The sequence below is a fragment of the Selaginella moellendorffii genome, unplaced genomic scaffold, assembly GCF_000143415.4.
Source record: "Selaginella moellendorffii unplaced genomic scaffold, v1.0 SELMOscaffold_121, whole genome shotgun sequence".
NCBI classification, from domain to species: Eukaryota; Viridiplantae; Streptophyta; class Lycopodiopsida; order Selaginellales; family Selaginellaceae; genus Selaginella; species Selaginella moellendorffii.
This window is the reverse complement of record NW_003314382.1, coordinates 384,961-404,523: the sequence shown is the minus strand read 5'-3', so window position 1 is coordinate 404,523 and position 19,563 is coordinate 384,961. Positions and strand designations below refer to the sequence as shown.

General features: G+C 45.2%; 7 protein-coding genes across 7 annotated transcripts; 6 read left to right on the top strand and 1 right to left on the bottom strand.

Moving 5' to 3' along the window:
• The first annotated feature begins 84 nt into the window (after window positions 1–84).
• Window positions 85–9,905, top strand: LOC9632398. The gene is made up of 2 exons (XM_002991589.2): window positions 85–446; window positions 9,790–9,905. Exon 1 carries the CDS (start codon window positions 153–155, stop codon window positions 435–437), a length of 285 nt encoding a protein of 94 aa, XP_002991635.1. The 5' UTR covers window positions 85–152; the 3' UTR covers window positions 438–446; window positions 9,790–9,905.
• LOC112342858 (pentatricopeptide repeat-containing protein At4g02750-like) lies at window positions 2,050–4,452 on the bottom strand. Its single transcript, XM_024665374.1, has 3 exons — window positions 4,025–4,452; window positions 3,058–3,211; window positions 2,050–2,940 (listed from the first exon to the last, which is right to left on the bottom strand). Exons 1-3 carry the CDS (start codon window positions 4,450–4,452, stop codon window positions 2,050–2,052), a joined length of 1,473 nt encoding a protein of 490 aa, XP_024521142.1.
• On the top strand, window positions 9,458–9,905 carry LOC9632397. Its single transcript, XM_002991588.2, has one exon. It carries the CDS (start codon window positions 9,496–9,498, stop codon window positions 9,778–9,780), a length of 285 nt encoding a protein of 94 aa, XP_002991634.1. The 5' UTR covers window positions 9,458–9,495; the 3' UTR covers window positions 9,781–9,905.
• Window positions 9,906–12,761: 2,856 nt separating this feature from the next.
• LOC9632396 lies at window positions 12,762–13,192 on the top strand. The gene has a single exon (XM_002991587.2). It carries the CDS (start codon window positions 12,826–12,828, stop codon window positions 13,087–13,089), a length of 264 nt encoding a protein of 87 aa, XP_002991633.1. The 5' UTR covers window positions 12,762–12,825; the 3' UTR covers window positions 13,090–13,192.
• Window positions 13,191–14,759, top strand: LOC112342857 (pentatricopeptide repeat-containing protein At4g02750-like). The gene has a single exon (XM_024665373.1). It carries the CDS (start codon window positions 13,191–13,193, stop codon window positions 14,757–14,759), a length of 1,569 nt encoding a protein of 522 aa, XP_024521141.1.
• LOC112342856 (pentatricopeptide repeat-containing protein At1g62260, mitochondrial-like) lies at window positions 14,756–16,567 on the top strand. Its single transcript, XM_024665372.1, has one exon. It carries the CDS (start codon window positions 14,756–14,758, stop codon window positions 16,565–16,567), a length of 1,812 nt encoding a protein of 603 aa, XP_024521140.1.
• A 138-nt stretch (window positions 16,568–16,705) lies between these two features.
• LOC9631922 lies at window positions 16,706–17,108 on the top strand. Its single transcript, XM_002991585.2, has one exon. It carries the CDS (start codon window positions 16,805–16,807, stop codon window positions 17,048–17,050), a length of 246 nt encoding a protein of 81 aa, XP_002991631.1. The 5' UTR covers window positions 16,706–16,804; the 3' UTR covers window positions 17,051–17,108.
• The last annotated feature ends 2,455 nt before the right edge of the window (window positions 17,109–19,563 follow it).

Genomic DNA, 19,563 nt, shown 5'->3' with positions numbered 1-19,563 from the left:
ACTGTTTTGAGCTAAGCAGGTGGCGCTCGCTGGTGCCATCTCAAGGAGTATAAAAGAACAGCTCGAATGGGAACTAGACAGAATTTCTAGTGCGAAGCGAAAAAAGCTTGTGTTTCCTCTTCTCAATTTCCAGTGCATTGATCAAAGGAAGAATGGCGAGAGCATTGGGGACTACTCACGTCGCTACTCCAGCAGCGACGACTCGCACTCGCAGGCACAGGATCCCGTCGTGCGTGCAGTGCGGGACTCGGCAGAATCCATGCCATGTCAAGGTAATCGGGCCGACGCTAGGATTTGTGGCATTCGCAATTGCAGCGGCGGTGGAGTGGCCCGTGGGAGCGATCATGTACCCGTTTCGCCGTATCAAGGGGCGCAGGATGATCGGGCATCCGATGAGAGTGGTGTATCCTCGTGTCTCAAGCGCCATTCCCTTCTAAATCATAGATCTCAGACTTGAAAGAATGGAGGGATCTCTCATGGAGGAGTGATCCTTTCTTTTACTGTACAGTTTCCAGAATCAAAGCAGACTATTCTTAATCCACTTTTCTTCCTCAGCATCACTGCCTGCGAGGAATGAAGGCCTCCGCCAATGCGGCCGCTGCGCCGCGACTCTTCCAGCCGCCCGGCACGAATTCACTCCTCCCTAGCTAGAGCGCGCAATAGCAATTAATCCTCGAGCTTTTGGGAGTTGGGAAGAGCTCGCCCAAACACTGACTGGTATCGATACATTTCTTTAGGGCTCTTCCTAAAGTTAGCTTCCTCGTCGCGACAGGAATGCGGGGGAGAGCCGCGGCGACATGCTGCTGATTGCGGGTCCTGATTCGGTCGATAAGAGCTTTTTCAAGACGAGAGACGGTTACGATGTTTGCTACAGATCCTCGCTTGTGCCACCCTGCTGCTCCAAGTAAACTTCCCTCGTGTCGGGGACGTATCCAGCTTGTTTCATGGGCTCTAAAAGTTCCAGCAGCAGGGACCAGACCCTCTCCATCGTCCAGCCGTTGTGACCTTCCTGCTGTTCGTTCGTAAACATGCTAGCATTATATGGTGCCTGAGCCTTGCTTGTGGAATGAAGAGGAGCTCAAGGAGTGTCACAAGCTTGTGTTTAGGGGGCAACTATGTGCAGCGGCACGTTTATTATGTTAGTTTTGTTCCAAGGCACTATTCCCAAAACCATGGCAGTTCCTTTCTGTTCTCAACCAGCTGAAGGCTGAAATCGAACACGAAAAATCACTGCTCTCCCTTGGACCCTATTATCTTGGACAAGGAGTTCCTGGATTACACTTAGAGGGCTAATCAAGCAAGATCCCAAATCTTGATTCACAATTTTGCCCTAAAAAGCCCTAATTTGAATTTTTCTTGCAAAGAGGTAACTTAATTTCAGCAAACTGATGAGGATGGACAATTTTTATTTTCATTTCTTTTGCACTTCTTAATTTACATTTCTAAATTTGTTTCTACTCTTCTTATACACACTTCTTCGGTGTATTTGGCCCATTATATTTAGCTGAAACACGTGTACATGTACACTAGTACACTACGTACTAAGCCTATGATACACACTTGTTGCTAATTCTCAACGATTTGTGCATCTGCTGGTTGATACACACACACACACACTGTGTAGGGCTAGCTCCATCCACAAGAGAGCCTTGAGGTTGGGCACCAGAGGCTGGAAGAAGTCATCACAGGAGAGAGCAAGCAGGTCACCACTCACGACAAGCTCAAAAAATCTGGAAGGAAGACGTCGCCGAGGAACTGGTGAGTACGTCGCAAGAAACAAATGCCGTCGTCACCAGCCTCCACACGTCTTCAACGTGCTCTAGGAGCACAAACCCAAAGTTGGTCATGCCACAAGCCGCCATCACCTTGCTCCCGGTGTCATCCTCCTTTTGCATAGTTTTAACTTTTAAATGTTAATTTTTTCTCCGTGAAGTTCAGGTTGACGGCGGTACTTTGACGAGGCATGCTCACTCAGCGGCCCATGTTTCTGCTTGACTCACGGAGGGTTTAAAACCAGGGATAACTGCAAGAAAGAGCACTGACGTGTTTTCAAAAGTAGTTGTCACAGGAACATCTGCCATCCTGGAACACATGAACCCGACTGGCATCTTTGCAGATGATTAGCCTTTTTTCCAGCTTAGAGATGAGAGCAGTGGCCGCATGGCAACCGTCACAAACTCGGAGATTTTTCACAATTCTGATGGTCTCCTTCTGGTGCGAGTTCACCAGAGCACACCCCAGCGCAAGCTTCTCACTGTGGCCGCACAGGTGATCCTCTTTCTCTTCCTCGGGTATGTCTTTTAGAACGTTGATCACATCGCTCGCGTACCCCTCCTCTTTCATTCTCAGCAACAATTGCTTGAGCTTGGCCGCAATCTCGTCGCTCTGTGAGTGACTCCTATCCCCGACAGAAAAAGAATGCACTTTTCCTGAGCTAACATCCGTCCACCAGCTTCTCCCGGGCTCCCTGAAGCTGCCTTCACCTCTCATTCTCTCCACAACAGCGGCCATTTCACTGAGCATCCCCAGGTTTCCAAATATATTGGCCATCAATGCGTAGGGCGTGCCGCTCTTGGGATCCATCTCCACAAGACGCTCAAACGCGAGTTTGCCGATCGTGTAATTCTTCCACTTCCGGCAGGCTCCGAGCAGGGACGTCCAAACCACTGCATCCGGTTCAAAAGGCATGGCTCTGAGAACTCTCACAGCTTCGTCGAGGAGGTTAGCTCGCCCGAGCATATCGATCAGGCACACATAATGCTCCAGACGTGGCCTGACTCCATACTGCTTGGGCATTTCATCCAGAAGCTGCCTTCCTTTCCCGACCAGACCACCATGGCTGCAAGCGTTCAACACCGAGACAAAACTCACATCGTCAGCTTTACAGCCCTCCTCCTGAGTCATGGAATAGAAACGCTCCAAGGCCTCGATCGATCGGCCCTGGAGAGTGTAAGCCTGTATGAGAGAGTTCCAGAGACCCGTGTTGTCCCGAGCTCGGCACTCGTCAAACGCTTCCTGAGCAGAATCAACATCGCCGCATTTGCCGTAGAAGCTCACCAGGCTGGAGCCCAGAACTGGATTGTTTTTCAGCAGCCCTTTATGCTTCACCAGCTGGTGAATCTCCCTCCCGAGCTTGATCGCCATCACACTCCCGCAAGCAGCAAGGACGCAGGTGTAGGTGCAAGCATCAGCTTGAATGGTGTTATCAGCTCTCAGGGCAGAGTAGTACTCCAGAGCAAGTTCAGCTCGCCCATTCGTGTTGCAGCCCTGGATGATCGCGGTGTAGGACACAACACTCCGAGCTCCCATGGAGTCGAAAATCTTGCGAGCCTCCTCAAGCTCGCCACACTTGCAGTACATGTCTACCAGGCAATTCGCCATGAACAGATCTAGCTGTTTCTTCTCCTTACTCAGCATTGAATGGATCTCCATCCCGATGCGTAGAGCTCTCTCCCTCTTCTCGCTGGATTCGGTAGCAAGTGTGGAGCAGGCGCTGATCACCGCGACATGAGTCCGATCGTTGGGTTGAATGGTGGTACAAGCTCTCAGGGCAGAGTAGTACTCCAGAGCAAGTTCAGCTTGCCCGTTCGACCCGCAGCCCTGGATGATCGCGTTGTAGGACACAACACTCCGGGTTCCCATGGAGTGGAAAATCTTGCGAGCCTCCTCAAGCTCGCCACACTTGCAGTACAAGTCTACCAGGCAAGTCGCCACGAACAGATCTAGCTGTTTCTTCTCCTTGCTCAGCATTGAATGGATCTCCATCCCGATGCGTAGAGCTCTCTCCCTCTTCTCGCTGGATTCGGTAGCAAGTCTGGAGCAGGCGCTGATCACCGCGACATGTGTCCGATCGTTGGGTTGAATGGTGGTACAAGCTCTCAGGGCAGAGTAGTACTCCAGAGCAAGTTCAGCTTGCCCGTTCGACCCGCAGCCCTGGATGATCGCGTTGTAGGACACAACACTCCGGGTTCCCATGGAGTCGAAAATCTTGCGAGCCTCCTCAAGCTCGCCACACTTGCAGTACATATCGATCAATCCCGTCAACAAGTAGATGTTGCTTTTGTGCTCATCACTCTTGAGCACAGCTTCATGGGCTTGTTTTCCCAAAGAAAGGGATCTGCTCTCAGCTGAGTCTCTCACGCGGTGTATCAGCCTCCCTAAACTCACCGGGGTATGTGGAGATTTGTAGCGGGCCGTGGTGGCCTTACCTACAGCTGGGTCAGCGAGCGACTCGAGTTTTGCAGAGACCCAGGTTGGTGTTTTCCTGTTGGCAATCCACAGGCTCTCTCCGGTAGAAACATGTTTGAAATCCGGGTAGGACTCTGAGAAGAACTTGTTTTTCTTCTTGAACCTGTTGTCCCACCAGAAAGTGGGATCCCTGAAAAACGTTTTCCACTCCATGAGATTGTTGAGAAATGACACACACCACACAAACCTTAGCGCCACACGCATACCCTAGAAATCCCGATTTGTTATTACTTAACGGAAAAGCTCGTGTTTTCTGTTTTTTCTTTTTCTAATTCTTTTCCTTTTTAAACTTTACAATGTCACAGCTTAACTGCAGCAGCTTAGATGTTTATTGTTAAAAAAAAAATCTCTTTGATATATATAGAAAGTGAGCCAGCAGCAATCCATGCATAATTTTCAGACAATCTTCTAACTGGGTTTTTATGATTATTATTATTATTACTAACAACACGCACGAACTTCCTAGAAATCCCGATTTGTTATTCTCTGCATTCATTTTTTATATGATCTGTTGCTGCATGCACTTAACTGTAGGTAGTCTTCAGTTCTTCAATATAATCTGCTAACTAAAAGATATCGATACACTCAATATGCAAAAATAAACCACACTCTACACAAATTAAATAAAAAATGCTCTTCATGGGGCAACACGGCCAGAAGCCTCAGGGCACCAGTTTCATGCAGGACACTTTCGCAAATGACTCTCACCCGGGGCCCATGCACAGGAGTCCTCAGGCGGTGGTAAAACCTCACAAAGGCCTCACGTACTTATATTCACCCTGGGCTTCTGGCTGCTCCACAACACACCTTACCACACCAAACTCTTTGCACATGAAGCCACGCACAGAGGAAAAAACCACGCAAGGCCTCACATGCTTACATTCAGTCTTTATATGTGTTCTTGGCCTCGCTCAGTTCATCTCCTTTGTTGTCCACCGGCACTTCTTCATGTTTTTGCTTGCATGCTTCGATTGACATCTTCAGATTTTCAAGCAAACAATTGTCGCATACCGTGGCTACGTTTTTCAGCAGAGCTTGGAGGTGCTGAAAGCAGCATTAAGTTCGTGGAGGATTGATCTTGATTTGGATTGTATGGATCTCTATAAATTTTGAAACTTGAGTTTATTTTTCTTCTTTTTCTTTTGTGTTGCCAAAATAATTGGTGTCAAACTTGCTTTTGCAGACTATCTCTAGTACTTCTGGATGCAATCAAGGCCTACTGCTCATTGCTTCAAAGGAGGAGATGATAATTGATCTCCAAAGAGTGAGCTCGATGGTTTTGTTGCTTTCATCAAGTCACTTCTCATTACATGTTCTTTAACTCCACTTTCTATAGGTGATGGTCTTGTTTCAATAGAGGTTGATGCTACTGTTGCTCGAGTCCAAGGACAAAGACATGGTCATGGCCGTGATGGTCATTGCTAAGTGTATGATGCAGTTAGTCACACTTATCAGTGTTGTTGGCGTTTTTTAGATTAGCAGCCACCATTTCCTGAGTGGAGATTTTAGCATCAACAACGTCCTATTGGTGTTGCTACAGTGGAAGGTCTGAACACTGAGATGCATCCAAGAAATGAGGAGTCGCGCAAGTAATGGAGGGACCTTACGCTAATAAATTAGTGACCCCTCAATCTTTCTTTTGTGAGTATCATCAAGGGGTCACTCGACACTAATTCATTCAGTATTTACTTTCCAAGCTCATTTTTATAATAAAAGGTTTTTTATTATTCTCTCCGTATTGATTGATACATATTCAAATTTATCTTCTATTGCTCGACTTGTTACCACACATTGCCATCTACACTTGCATCGTGCGGCAGAGCTAGTTTTCATTCTTTATGGCAATGGCTGTACACATGCATATGCACAGGATAATATGAACCTAATTGTGTGTGTAGGTGATATCGAATTTAGGTTGTAGTCATTGCAAGTGATGCTAAGTCAAACTTTTGACATCATCTTTGGTATGGATTAATTGTAGCACAATCATGCCAAGTTGGATTTTGAAATGTCTTCCCCATTGTCTCATACTTTCTTATATTTCATCCATTCTTCTCACTTCCATGCCTCTTCATCCCTTTACTTTTACCTTTGCTTCCATTATTTTTGTTCCCCCATTATTTCCTTCTATGTTTTTGTCTTATTCTGTTCTTCTCTTTTTCCAATCCCCCTGACAGTCTTTGTGTTGCATCGATTGACTTGCTCATGAGAGAGTATTTTGATCTCTTTGACTTTGACCTATCATCTAGGGCCAAAATTGCCATATGTTATCCTATTCCAGCTGGGGATGCTTGTCCAATCAAAGTTTTTATTTGTCGTCGGTCACCCAAAGAAATCAAGATTTTACATGCAAACTTCAAAGAGATGTTGGAGAAGGGTGTTATTCAAAAGTTGCAGAGTCCTTGGGTATATGAACCTCATCTTGTAATAAAATTTGATGGGAATATTTATTTTTATATCGACTATCGTTTATTAAATGACGTGACAATTTTGGATATGTACCCTCTTCCTTACATTACTAATCTTTTGGATTGTCTAGGGAGAAGTCGTTAGTTCACGAAGCTGGATCTTGCTTCTAAGTACTAGCAAATACCGATGGTGGAAAAAGATATTTTTAAGATTGTTTTTTATACATCATTTGGTTTATATGAATTCTCTCATCATCGTCCAAGAGGATGACTTGGTGTTAATCTTTTTTTCCCATCTTAAGATATATGGTTTATCTAAGGAGTTTCTTGCTTAGTGGAAAGGACCGTATCAGCTATTGCGGCAAGTTGGACCACAAGTTTATAAGGTTTGGCATAGCATCCAACAAGCCAATCCTCTAGAAATTGTGCATATGCAACAGTTGAAACACTTTGTACAAAGGGATTCAAAACAACTAATACTAATTACAAATCCACCGACACTTCCTTCTGACATTCTTCCAAATCCTTTAATAGTTTTCCATCATTCCGAGAGAAGGGGATGATGTGAGGTCTAAGTGTATGGCTATAATATTGTATATTAATATTAGTGTAATGGGATTTTAGTAGCCGTTAGATTGGTTTCAATCCGGACCACTTGCTCTTATATATAAACTAAGGTTTTTGAGTTAATTAATATGCACATTTTCTATATTCTCTTTCTATATTCCATGCACTCACAATCTAAAATCTATAGTATTATATAACAAAGTAATAAAATATCTGACAATCTTATAATGAGTATAAGATATAAGCAATAGAGAAAAATATAATATAGAAATTTATTTAACTCTAATTTTCTATATTCATAATAATTAAGACATTTCTACATTTCTACATTTCATTATTTGTACTATTATTATTATTACATTTTTATTAATTCTGTTAATTTACTAGTAAATAAAAAATAGCATTTCAGTTATGTTATTGCCTCTAGTAGCATTTAGCTAGCTAGGGCCTAAATAAACTTATTAGAATATCTTTTAAACTTTCATATATGGTATTTATTTATAAAATGACTAATATTAAGGTTGTTGTATAAGATTGATGCTAGTTCACACATTTGTAAAAAGAGATTATATAGAATTTTAAAGGTTTTTGTGTAGAGAAAAATGTGAGAAGAATGTAGAGGTTATTGAAGTATTGTTTTGGAACTCATACTATGAAAAATTGAGCAAAACATAAGGTATGAAGAATGTGCAATATTGGAGTAGGGATGAAAGTGTCTGTTATCAAATAGACTTTGAGACTTAATTGATTTAGCATCTATGCAACAATCTCTTGGAAAGTATTCAATATTACTTTATTTTGCCAACCTAGACATAAGTTTTTCTTATTTGATATTATTGCATGTAGTATTCTGCAAATTGAAACCTTTAGTAAATTCATAGCCTAATTACACATTAATTTTTAATATGAAGCTAACGATAAATTTACTTATGTTGAGACTGTAAAAAAGGCTTATTTAATAAGCTGAATTGACAAATTCATTTAAGTTTTGAACCAAGTTTGGCAAAACAACAAATGTGATAATGCCTTTTTTTGTGAATTCAATTCAAATTATCTTTGGTTTTTTAATTCTTATATATGTCATTCTAGAGGAATAAACTCTTATGGAATTGAGTTATTTAATATCACAAGAAAGTTTTAGAAAACTTAGAGATAAAAAAGGAACTAAATCCAAAGGATTGGTATATCCATAATTTATATTGCATAGACTACAAGAATGGGTAGAGGTTTTTAGTTGTATGGTATTTGATGATGCATTGCAACATACACCCAGAGCATTACATATACTAGTGGAAGTATTTGAGCTTAAAAAACAAGAACTCGCGTGAGTGAGTTATAGTTGTTTTGTTGTCTTCTTTTATATTCTAAAGCCTTTTTCCAGATCAATTCTAAAGACATTGAATTTTTTGGAAGCACAGTGTCACCATTAAATCCATCAAACAAAATAAGGAACAAGGTATTTTTTTATTTGGATTTATTGGCTTCTTGAAACTAGCTTTTAAAGTGGCTTAATAATTGTTTGAATGGGAATTAATTCTGTTTAACATTTAAAAATGATAAAAATTATAAAGTAAAGTAAAATACTTTCATGGCTAAAGCCATCTAGATTTGTTGCTTTTCCATAAGATACTTTTTAAACAATTGAATTCTCAGAACACTCTATATTTCTTTTTTATAATGCAAGAACATGAAGCAAAGAGATAAAACAAGCTTACGATCACTATCTTGCAAGAAGATGCAAGAATAAAGCAAAAACATTCTCCTCTCTGTCAATCAACTCTTCTACTCACCTATTGATGTTGAGAAGAGTAGAGAATGAGTGACTCTCTCTTGTAACGCATATTTAAAGTATCTAAAATATTCTTTAATCTAATGGTTGTGATTTTTCATTTAATGTTGATTTTTGTGTGTCTAGTTTAAGCTATAGTTCCATGAACAATTTGGTTGATCTTTTGCTATGAAAAACTCTTCCAAATCCAAGAATATATACTCCTACTCTAAATGATGGGATGGCCATGCCGTTGAGAAGAAAGACTACACTCTGGTGTCTGCGACTTGGACAAATTCGAGCATCCGATCGAAGTTGGCATGTGGACGGCTGCGATTCAGAGCAGTGGCATGAGATACAGGTGGCACTCTTTCCAGCTAACAACTGGCGTTCGCCAATTGCTACACGTGGTGCCATCTCACGGTACAAAAGAGCAGCTCAAAAAAGCAGACAAAGTGCGAAGTGGATGCATTTCTTATTTCTAGAGCATTGATCAAAGGAAGAATGGCGAGAGGATTGGGGACTACTCACGTCGCTACTCCAGTAGCGACGACTCGCACTCGCAGGCACAGGATCCCATCGTGCGTGCAGTGCGGCACTCGGCAGAATCCATGCCATGTCAAGGTAATCGGGCCGACGCTGGGATTTGTGGCATTCGCAATTGCGGCGGCGGTGGAGTGGCCCGTGGGAGCGATCATGTACCCGTTTCGCCGTATCAAGGGCCGCAGGATGATCGGGCATCCGATGAGAGTGGTGTATCCTCGTGTCTCAAGCGCCATTCCCTTCTAAATCATAGATCTCCCACGCTCCACTTTCCGGGTGGGCAGAAAGAATGGAGGGATGTCCTCATGGAGGAGTGATCCTTTCTTTTACTGTAGAGTTTCCACAATCAAAGCAAAGTGTTCTTTCTTTCCTATGCCTATTGTGGAGTGCTCCGATGCCCGTCGAGGAGACTGGCTCCATTCCCAGATCGCTGGAAGCAGTACTCACGGGAAGAATGTCTAATCTTCTCGTTGAGATGTATGGGCGGATTGGGTGCCTCGATCGCTCGAGAGCGGTCTTCGGCAGCATCGAGGAGCCAAACCAGCACTCCTGGAACATCTCCCTGGCGTGATCATTCGATGTGGGCATTTGGGTGATGCCGAGGACGTGTTTTGAGCGCATGCCGTGCCGGAGTATCTTTTCGTGGAGTAGTATGGTGGCTGGATATGCCCGCAATAATCGAGTCGAGCAGGCAAAGCAGGTGTTTAGTACCCGCATATACCCGAACTGATCATCACAACGTAACACAATACTGAAATCTTTCTCTGGCCTGGAAATCAACCAAGCGCCTCAGCGCGAAAGCATGCTGTTGAATGACACGAGATTGTGTTCCGGCATTGAGAGCATAGTTTGGCACTTCTGGAAAAGATGCCGGAGCTTGATTTAAATTCGATCACGACGATGATGAAGGCCTATGCCGAGAGTGGCGATCTTGAAAAGTGTAGAAAGCTGTTTGAGAGCTCCTTGCGGCTAGACAAGCTCGCATTCACCACCATGCTGCTCCGAAATGGCATCTTGCAGAGGAAGTGGACGTGGTCTTGGCGCTGGTCTTGGCATATGCCCAGCACGGTATTAGGCATTGCTGGAGAGGTTCCCATTGTCGTGGAGGTCTCGTATGCCCAAATCCAGGAAGCTTCGACGTAACCCGGTGTTGTCCCCTGGACTTGTATGTTCTAGGCTTTTGCAGATGCTGGAAAGCTCGAGGTTGGAAGAACCATCTTCGAGAGAATGCCCAACAGGGATGTGGTTTCCTGGACCACAATAATTCAAGCTCTCGCCAAAAACAAAGAAGGGAACGAATCACTAGATGGATGCATCTTGAAGGTCTGAGATTATGCAAACTACCCATAATCTCCATTCATGTGAAGCAAAAGTATTATCTTCACCTTGATCTCACTCCTTAAAGTAGCTACAGCTCAGCAATTGCACAGGTATGATAAATTGTTTCAAGCTTTCATTATTTATAAGAGAAATTAGTTAGTGGTGTGGTGTAGCATAGTCTATGGTGACTAGATTTTTATTTTTTTGCACTAGATCATAACATTAATATCAAAGGGGTTTTAGGTCTAACTCTATTGATTAACTAGGGGAATCACATCATATGTTAATTAACATTTGCTGGTCTAATTTGCTCTCACTAGACTTTACCTAAAGGGTAAGGTGTCAAGAAAGCAAGCTTTTGGGAGAGTTGCGACTTTCAACTTTTGTTCAGAAGGGTGTGAATTTGCAGGGAAGCATAATAAATTGTAAACAACAAAAAAAAGTACCATCTTTAGTTAATTTTATATAATCTGAAAAACTTGCTAGATATGCCAAGCTGAAATTTACGAGATTAAAGAATATTATGGCAAACCAACATTCAAAACAAGCCACCAAAACCAATGAGTTTATCCTTTGGTCTAGAGTTTTAGGCCAAAATGCATTGGTGTACCGTCTCTATCTGTTGAAATTTCAGGCCTTTCTAAGTGAAATGGGGAGTTAAAATCTGACATTGTTATTCTTAAGTGTCAATGATACTGAAACAGGAATGAAATATGAATAAGTGTAGGAAAAAAGAGAATGTGTTTGGACAAAATGAATAGAAAGTCTATAATGGCTTATTAAGCTAAGAAATTGTCTAAACCTATGATACTTTCTTTGAGATAATTATAGAAGAGCTTGCACTAACTTCAAACTATAATACTCCTTGATTCATATTTAAATTTATCAAATTAAGCTTATCTTGTATATCCAGGAAACCAAAGCATGAACAACACTAAGATATCCTACTATGTGTTATTAATGAAAGGTATAAGTGAAATTAAATATCTATGATTCAAGTTTGAAACTCAAGTCATAAGGCCATTGACTTCCAGTACTACTAAAGACAACATTTCAACCATTGACAACTATTATGAATTAATATATGCAAAAGTTAACTTAGCATAGTAGTAGTACATGTTCTATTGCCCATCCTACGTGGCATTACATGTTTTAGAGAATATATATGTGAACATGCATGTGCAAGATAATAATTTTTAAACATAGCAAATCCCTACACTGCACAAAGAAATTTATGCTAGCAAATCTAGCTCTAGTTCACACTAAGCTCCTTTCTCACAAAATCTCCCATTTGCTGTCATGGCAGCCCTGGCAATGCATTGCCCATTTATTAGCCCATGATCAGCCGATGAGACTACATTAGAGTGGATTTCTCATCACAAGGATGATAGTACTACTAATTAGCATATATACGTGATTTATAAGAAATCTAAAAGAGCAGCTAACAGGAAGTGCTTAAGTTGAAGAGAGGAGCTGCTGTAAATCTGGAGCTGGAAGAAAGGAAAGAGGTATTTAGCTATATCTTACACCATGACAAGCCTTTAGAGATATTATTTATTTGCAATATTTCCAAATCACATTTTACAATGGATAATCCAGTTTTATTTGTCTTGATCTTCCTATTGCTTATTATATGTATAAAGTTTGTGATAAATAACGTTAATTAGACCTGTCTAAACCCACTTCTATTACAACAGAGATGGAATGCGACTTAGGGGCGCATTCCAAACACATTTCAAACTTCGAGCATCCCATCAAGTTGGCATGTGGACGGCTGCGATTCCAAGTAGTGGCAGCTGAGACAGGTGGCCCTGTCTCGAGCTAGCAACTGGTGCTCCGCAATTGCTACACGTGGTGGCATCCCACGGAGTATAAAACAACGGCTCGAAGTGGAAGACAGACAAACATATCGAGCTCCAAGCGAACAGAAAAAATCTGTGTTTCTTCTTCTCAATTTCTCGGAAAGGAAGTATGGCGACAGTGACGACTACCCCAGCTGTGACGACTCGCAGGCACAGGATCCCGACTTGTGTGGAGTGTGGCACTCGGCAGAATCCATGCCATGTCAAGGTAATTGGGCCGACGCTTGGATTTGTGGCATTCGCGATCGCGGCGGCGGTGGAGTGGCCCGTGGGAGCGATCATGTATCCCTTTCGCCGCATCAAGGGGCGCAGGATGATCGGGCATCCGATGAGAGTGGTGTATCCTCGTGTCTCAAACGCTATTCCCTTTTAAATCACAGATCCCAGACTTGAAAGAACGGAGGGATAGTGATCCTTCCTTTCACTGTATAGTTTCCACAATCAAAGCGAATCCACTTTTCTTCTTTCTATCCTATGCAATGTGAAGCTCTCGCGCGCCAATTGAGGGAGTGCTGCGATGCCCACCGAGGAGACTGGCTCCATTCCCAGATCGCTGGAAGCAGCACTCACGGGAAGAATGTCTACCTCTCCAATCTTCTCGTGGAGATGTATGGGCGGATTGGCTGCCTCGATCGCGCGAGAGCGGTCTTCGGCAGCATCGAGGAACCAAACCAGCACTCCTGGAACATCTTCCTGGCGGCGATCATTCGATGTGGGCATTTGGGTGATGCCGAGGACGTGTTTGAGCGCATGCCGTGCCGGAGTATCTTTTCGTGGGGCAGTATGGTGGCTGGATATGCCCGCAATAATCGAGTCGAGCAGGCAAAGCAGGTGTTTGATGGAATGCCGGAGCACAACGTCGTGGCTTTGAATGCGTTAGTATCCGCATATACCCAAACTGGTCATCTGGACAAAGCGCTGGAATTTGCCAATGGCATGGTAGAGATAGACGTGGTTACTTGTAACACAATACTCAAAGCTTTCGCTGGCCTGGAAATCAACCAAGCCAAAGCATGGTTTGATTTGATGGCCCAAAAAAACATCGTCTCCTGGAACCTCATCCTTGAAGGATTTGCCTCAAGAGGGCAAGTAGGACTTGCGAAGAACATCATGCTCTTAATGCCGGAATACAATCTCGTGTCATTCAACAGCATGCTCTCGGGCTACTCCCAACACCATAAGCTCAGTGAAGCTGAGGCACTTCTAGAAACGATGCCAGAGCTCGATTTAAATTCGATCACGACGATGATGAACGCCTATGCCGAGAGTGGCGATCTTGAAAAGTGTAGAAAGCTGTTTGGGAGCTCCTTGCAGCTAGACAAGCTCGCATTCACCGCCATGCTGCTCGCTTACGCCCGAAACGGGCATCTTGCAGAAGCAGTGGACGTTTTCTACACGATGCCACAATGGGACGAAGCATCATGCTCGGCGCTGGTTTTGGCATATGCCCAGCACGGGTATATGGCCGAGGCCGCCGCATTGCTGGAGAGGTTCTCACTGAAAAGCCCATTGTCATGGACCATGGTTACGGTCTCGTATGCCCAAAACGGGCATCTCCAGGAAGCAAAATCCATCTTCGACGCGAGCCCAGGCAAGGACGTCGTCTCCTGGACTTGCATGCTCCAAGCTTTTGCAGACGCTGGAAAGCTCGAGATTGCAAGAACCATCTTCGAGAGAATGCCCAAGAGAGATGTGGTTTCCTGGACCACGATGGTTCAAGCTCTCGCCAAGAACAAGCAAGGGAAAGAATCGCTGGAGCTTTATCGGTGGATGCATCTCCAAGGTCTAGAACTGCGAGAACAAACCTTTGCAAACATACTTAGCGGCTGTAGCCATGCCGGGCTTGTGCGCGAGGCTTGCCACTACTTCCTCTCCATGAGAAGCGATCACTACATTCTTCCCATAAAGGAGCACTACACTTGCGTGCTCGATTCCTTCTCGCGAGCCGGCCAGGCCAAAGCCGTGGAAGATCTCTTGGGAGCAATGCCTTTCGAGCCGGATTCCCCAGCATGGACCACTTCGATCCCTCTCTCAAGGCCATGACTGTGAGTTCTTTTGATGATCTAGGAAGAATGGAGCTCCGTCTGGACCATCTTCCACGAACTGAGGTCGTCGAGCTCTTGCGATCTTGCACAGTTGCTAGAAACCTGACAAGAGCCAGGCAAATCCACTCCGCGCTTATCTCTTCCTCGATCTATAGCGAGGATGTTTACCTCCTCAATCTCGCGGCCGAGATGTTTGGCAAATGCGGCAGCATCGATGCCGCGCGGGATGTGATCGATCGCATCAAGGAGCCGAATGATTACACCAGGAACATTGAGGTTGCAATGCTTGCTGCGAATGGGGAACTTCTCTTGGCCGAACGCTTGCTCGAAAACTCGCCTAGTCCAAGCATCGTCTCGTGGAATGCCATTATCAGGGGCCACATCCTTTCCGGAGATCTCGATCGCGCCAAGACCCTGTTTGATCGCATGCCAGAGCTCGACATCGTCGCGATCACGACAATGATCCTCGCGTATGCCCAAAGAGGGCATCTTGGTCTTGCGAGGGATCTCTTTGACGGAATGGCGTATCGAGACATCATGGCATGGACGGTGATTCTTCAGGCCTATTGCGAGAGTGGAGATCTCTACAATGCCGGAAACATCATCGAGAAAATGCCTGAATTGAATCTCGTGGCGTGGACCGTGATGCTTTGCGGCTATGCCCGGCAAGGGGATCTTTCCAGCGCCAGGAAGATCTTTGATGGAATGCAATCAAGGAACTTGGTTTCGTGGAGCGCAATGATCGCCATCTACGCACATCGCGGGAAACTAGAGGAAGCAAAATATCTCTTCGATCGAATGCCGGAGCACAATCCCGGGGCTTGGACAGCGCTTCTGGTCGCAAATGCCAAGGCCGGGGACATGGCACAGACGAGGCAAGTGTTTGACACGATGCCAGCGAGGGATCTTGCGGCCTGGAACGCGATGATCACCGCTTACTCTGAGATTGGTATTGAAGATCAAGCAGTGGCACTGTTTGATCGCATGCCGGTAAGGAATGTGGTGTCCTGGACTGCCGTAATCGCGGCCTTGGCTCGTGCTGGACGCCCTGACTCCGCGAGAGATTTCTTCGATCGGATGCCCGAGCGCGATGTTGTGGCGTGGAATGGGATGATCGCGTCATATGTGCGCAGCGGGAGGATGGAGGAGGCACAGCTCTTGTTCCATGCAATGGCGGATCGCAGCTCCTCTTCCTGGAACACGATGATCGATGGATTTGTGGAGCTCGGTCATCTAGATCAAGCGCGCTTCTTATTCGAGACGATGCCACAGCCGGATGTGGTATCGTGGACGTCGATGATCGTGGGTTACTCCCGTCAAGGCAATCTCAATCGAGCAAGAACCCTTTTCGACTCATCCCAGGACGAAGACCCCGTGCGATGGAACGCGATGATCCAGGGCTATGCCCACAACGGCCATAGCCGCGAGGCTCTGGAGCTCTTTGGCGCGATGGTGGTGGAGGGCGTCCGGCCTGATCAAGCCACATTCGTGGGCGTGCTTGCCGCTTGCAATCACGTCGGGGTCGTGGCCAACGCGAGGAGCTGCCTGGTGTCGATGATCGCGGATCACGGCCTGGAGGATCCCCGGGTGGAGCATTTCTACTCGATGCTGGATGTGCTCGCGCGCAACGGGCGATTGGGCGAGGCCGAGGAGCTGATCCAGACGATGCCATTCGAGCCAGACACAGTGGCGTGGACGTCTCTTCTTGCCCTAGAGAAGAGCCGTGCCGCCAAGAGGGCGGTGGTGCAGCGCTCCCGAGAAGGCGGGCCATTTGCCCTAATTTTAAACTCGCAAGAATATTCGTAGAGCTACTTTGGCGCGAGGACGAGTTGCCACGATGCAAGCGACAGGTGGCAGTGTTAGCGCTACACCAGCGACCTTTACACGTAGAGCAATCTCATCGAGTATAAAACAAGGCCCCATTTGGAAGATCTTCAAATTTTTTCTCTGAAAGTCTCTTTGAGTCTTGTGCGAGTGTGAAGTTTGTGAGGGATTTCTTCTATCCTGGAATTTCGCCAGCAGCGATCAATTTAGTGGGTGGAAATGGCAACAGTGACGACTCGCAGGCACAGGGTCCCGACTTGTGTGGAGTGCGGCACTCGGCAGAATCCTTGCCATGTCAAGGTAGTCGGGCCGACGCTAGGATTTGTTGCGTTTGCGATCGCGGCTGTGGTGGAGTGGCCCCTGGGAGCGATCATCTATCCGTTTCGCCACTTCAAGGGGCGCAGGATCATGGGGCATCCGGTGAGAGTGGTGTACCCGCGGGTTGCGAGTGCCATTCCGTTCTAGAGCTAGAATGTTCCAGAAAAATGGATTGTTTAAATAAAATGTTTGATTAATTGTTTTATTTAGATGGCGCAGTCTTAAATCATGGCCGTGTTTGTGGACTTGGACGACACCTTGGTTCTCTCACTTTTTACTCTTTAGGCCATGAATTTCTATGCGCTCTCAAGCGTGAGCATCGGCATCTCGGCAGCGGCGGAGCGAAACAAGGCTTTGGCTGAAAAGATCCCTTCGAGGTGTACTCGCTGGAATCTCTCGAGCGAGGAGGAGAATCCCAGGAGGGTGAAAACGCTGGACTCTTAAAGCTGGATGGCGATATGACAATTGCTTGTAGGGGAGAAACTCATGTATAGGACCAAGCCGGCTTCTCCAAAAAGGTGGTGATCAGCAAAGAACAACCTCTTTCGCGTCATCTGGGCCATGAAAAATCACGGGTGCTTTCGGGAGCATGGGAATTGTTGCCACCACGCGGTTAATGATGGGGCACCGAACCTAAGTGACGATCACTGGTATGCGTGGTCAGATCATGAGTGCTAGGCGCGGATGCGCGAGTTTGAGAAGAAGTTTCAGCTGCTCGACAAAAGCTCCCTCCAGCAGCAAATGCCCATCTCTTTGGGGGATCTGGGTCAACTGTGGATTTCTCTTGGGATGCCGAGGTGAAGCCTTTCTATGGGAATCCTCTCAGCTCCCCCGCAATGTTTTGGTGGAGACACTGAGGCATGCATTTCTACTCAAGGAAAGTGTTCGTCACTGCTTGCATGAATTTCACGTCTCACTTTCTGTGTTGATCTACAATGGGAGTGACAAGATCCCCAGCGACAATGAGCTCCACCTTTCCTCTGTTTCTTGTCTGATTTATTGTAAGTACTAAACTACGTATATAGATGAAGCTATCTTGTGTGAATGTATTCATGAATCGATTTTATCATGTTGTAGTTTTAATGCTTTCATTTTTTAGATGAATAAGCTCCTATTTTCTTTGTCCAATCATCCTATGTTCAGAGCAGATAGATATCGCATGATCCCCTTTAGTCTAGTAGCATCACTGAAATAATGCTAGAAACTACTACCAATTTTTTTAGCCATAACATTCAGGCCTCAATGGTGTTAGGGCCTTCTGGCATAAATTCTATATAATATTGGCTATATTTTTTCTACCAAATCTAAAACCTTTCAAAATATTTCTTATTTCCAAACCACTAACTGGTAGTGTGAGTGCATGGAATATGGAAAGGGAATACAGAAATGTGCATATCAATTAGCCCAAAAACCTAACTTATATACAGGAGCGAGTGGTCCGGATTGAAACCAATCCGACAGCTACCAAAATCCACTACGCTAATATTAGTATACGGCATCGTAGCTGTACACTTGGCCCTCACATCATCCCCTCCTCTCGGAATAATGGAAGGCTGTCAGGGTTCTCTTGTAGATGGGCCGGGATCTGGAGGAACGTCAGGAGGAGGCATTGGTGGATCTATAGATGGTATTAACTGCTCCTGATCCCTTTGTATGAAGCGTTTTAACCGCTGCACATGCACAATCTCCGGAGGATCGGCCTGCTGAACGTCATGCTGAACCTCATAAACTTGTGGTCCAACTTGCTGCAACACCCGATACAGTCCTTTCCACTGCGCAAGGAGCCTCTTAGATAAACCACGTACCGTAAGATGGGGAAAACGGACTAACACCAAATCATCCACTTTGTACTCCGCAGGTGGACGATGATGGGAATTATAGCGCCGTTGTTGTCTCACTTGTACGCGGCCTAAGTGTTCAGCAGACTCTGCTCGGACAAGTGGAAGAATGCTTGTCAAATATTGATCCTATGACCTAGCATCAGGAGCTCGTGGCAATCGCGAAGGTAAACCCAGCTCAGTTGGTAATATTGGATCATGACCATATAGAAGTTTATATGGTGAAGCACCAACAGAACTCTGCACCCTTGTGACATAGGCATACCGAAGAGACGGCAAATAACCATCCCAATCCGAATGTTGAAAGTTCACATACTTCGCAATCATCCCTTTGAATGTCCGAACGAGCCGTTCCACCAGACCGTCTGATTGTGGATGATAAGCACTCGTAAAAGTGTGGTGTATCCCCAACCGAGATGTCAAAACATGAAATACCTCAGCCATAAATGCAGGACCATTATCCGAAAGAATCCGCTCTGGACAAGAATGCTGGAATACCACTCGATTGAGGAGGAAGTATCCAACAACAGTTGCAGAGGCACTAGCAAGAGCACCAACTTCCACCTAACGAGTCAAGTAGTCAGAAGCAATAATAACATACTCATTGCCAACAGTTGATCGCGGAAAAGGTCCCATAAGATCAAACGCCACCAACTCAAACGAACGAGAAACTGCAATTGACTCCAACCGTCCTTCCGCAGCACAAGGGGGAGTATTACGAGCTTGGCACCAAACGCAGCTACGCACATACCGGATAATATCACGTCGCATCTCTGGCCAATAGAAAGATCTGCGCAGCTTCTCGGTGACACAACGGTGTCC

What these genes read in the sequence shown, in the direction of transcription:
- LOC9632398 (XM_002991589.2), top strand. Translation starts at nt 153, where the DNA reads ATGGCGAGAGCATTGGGGACTACTCACGTCGCTACTCCAGCAGCGACG.
- LOC112342858 (XM_024665374.1), bottom strand. Translation starts at nt 4,452, where the DNA reads ATGCGTGTGGCGCTAAGGTTTGTGTGGTGTGTGTCATTTCTCAACAAT. An exon ending in TTGACGGGATTGATCGATAT is followed by an intron (nt 3,212 to 4,024) that starts GTACTGCAAGTG and finishes CTCTGCCCTGAG; the next exon opens with AGCTGATAACACCATTCAAG. An exon ending in CAGTTCTGGGCTCCAGCCTG is followed by an intron (nt 2,941 to 3,057) that starts GTGAGCTTCTAC and finishes TACACTCTCCAG; the next exon opens with GGCCGATCGATCGAGGCCTT.
- LOC9632397 (XM_002991588.2), top strand. Translation starts at nt 9,496, where the DNA reads ATGGCGAGAGGATTGGGGACTACTCACGTCGCTACTCCAGTAGCGACG.
- LOC9632396 (XM_002991587.2), top strand. Translation starts at nt 12,826, where the DNA reads ATGGCGACAGTGACGACTACCCCAGCTGTGACGACTCGCAGGCACAGG.
- LOC112342857 (XM_024665373.1), top strand. Translation starts at nt 13,191, where the DNA reads ATGCAATGTGAAGCTCTCGCGCGCCAATTGAGGGAGTGCTGCGATGCC.
- LOC112342856 (XM_024665372.1), top strand. Translation starts at nt 14,756, where the DNA reads ATGACTGTGAGTTCTTTTGATGATCTAGGAAGAATGGAGCTCCGTCTG.
- LOC9631922 (XM_002991585.2), top strand. Translation starts at nt 16,805, where the DNA reads ATGGCAACAGTGACGACTCGCAGGCACAGGGTCCCGACTTGTGTGGAG.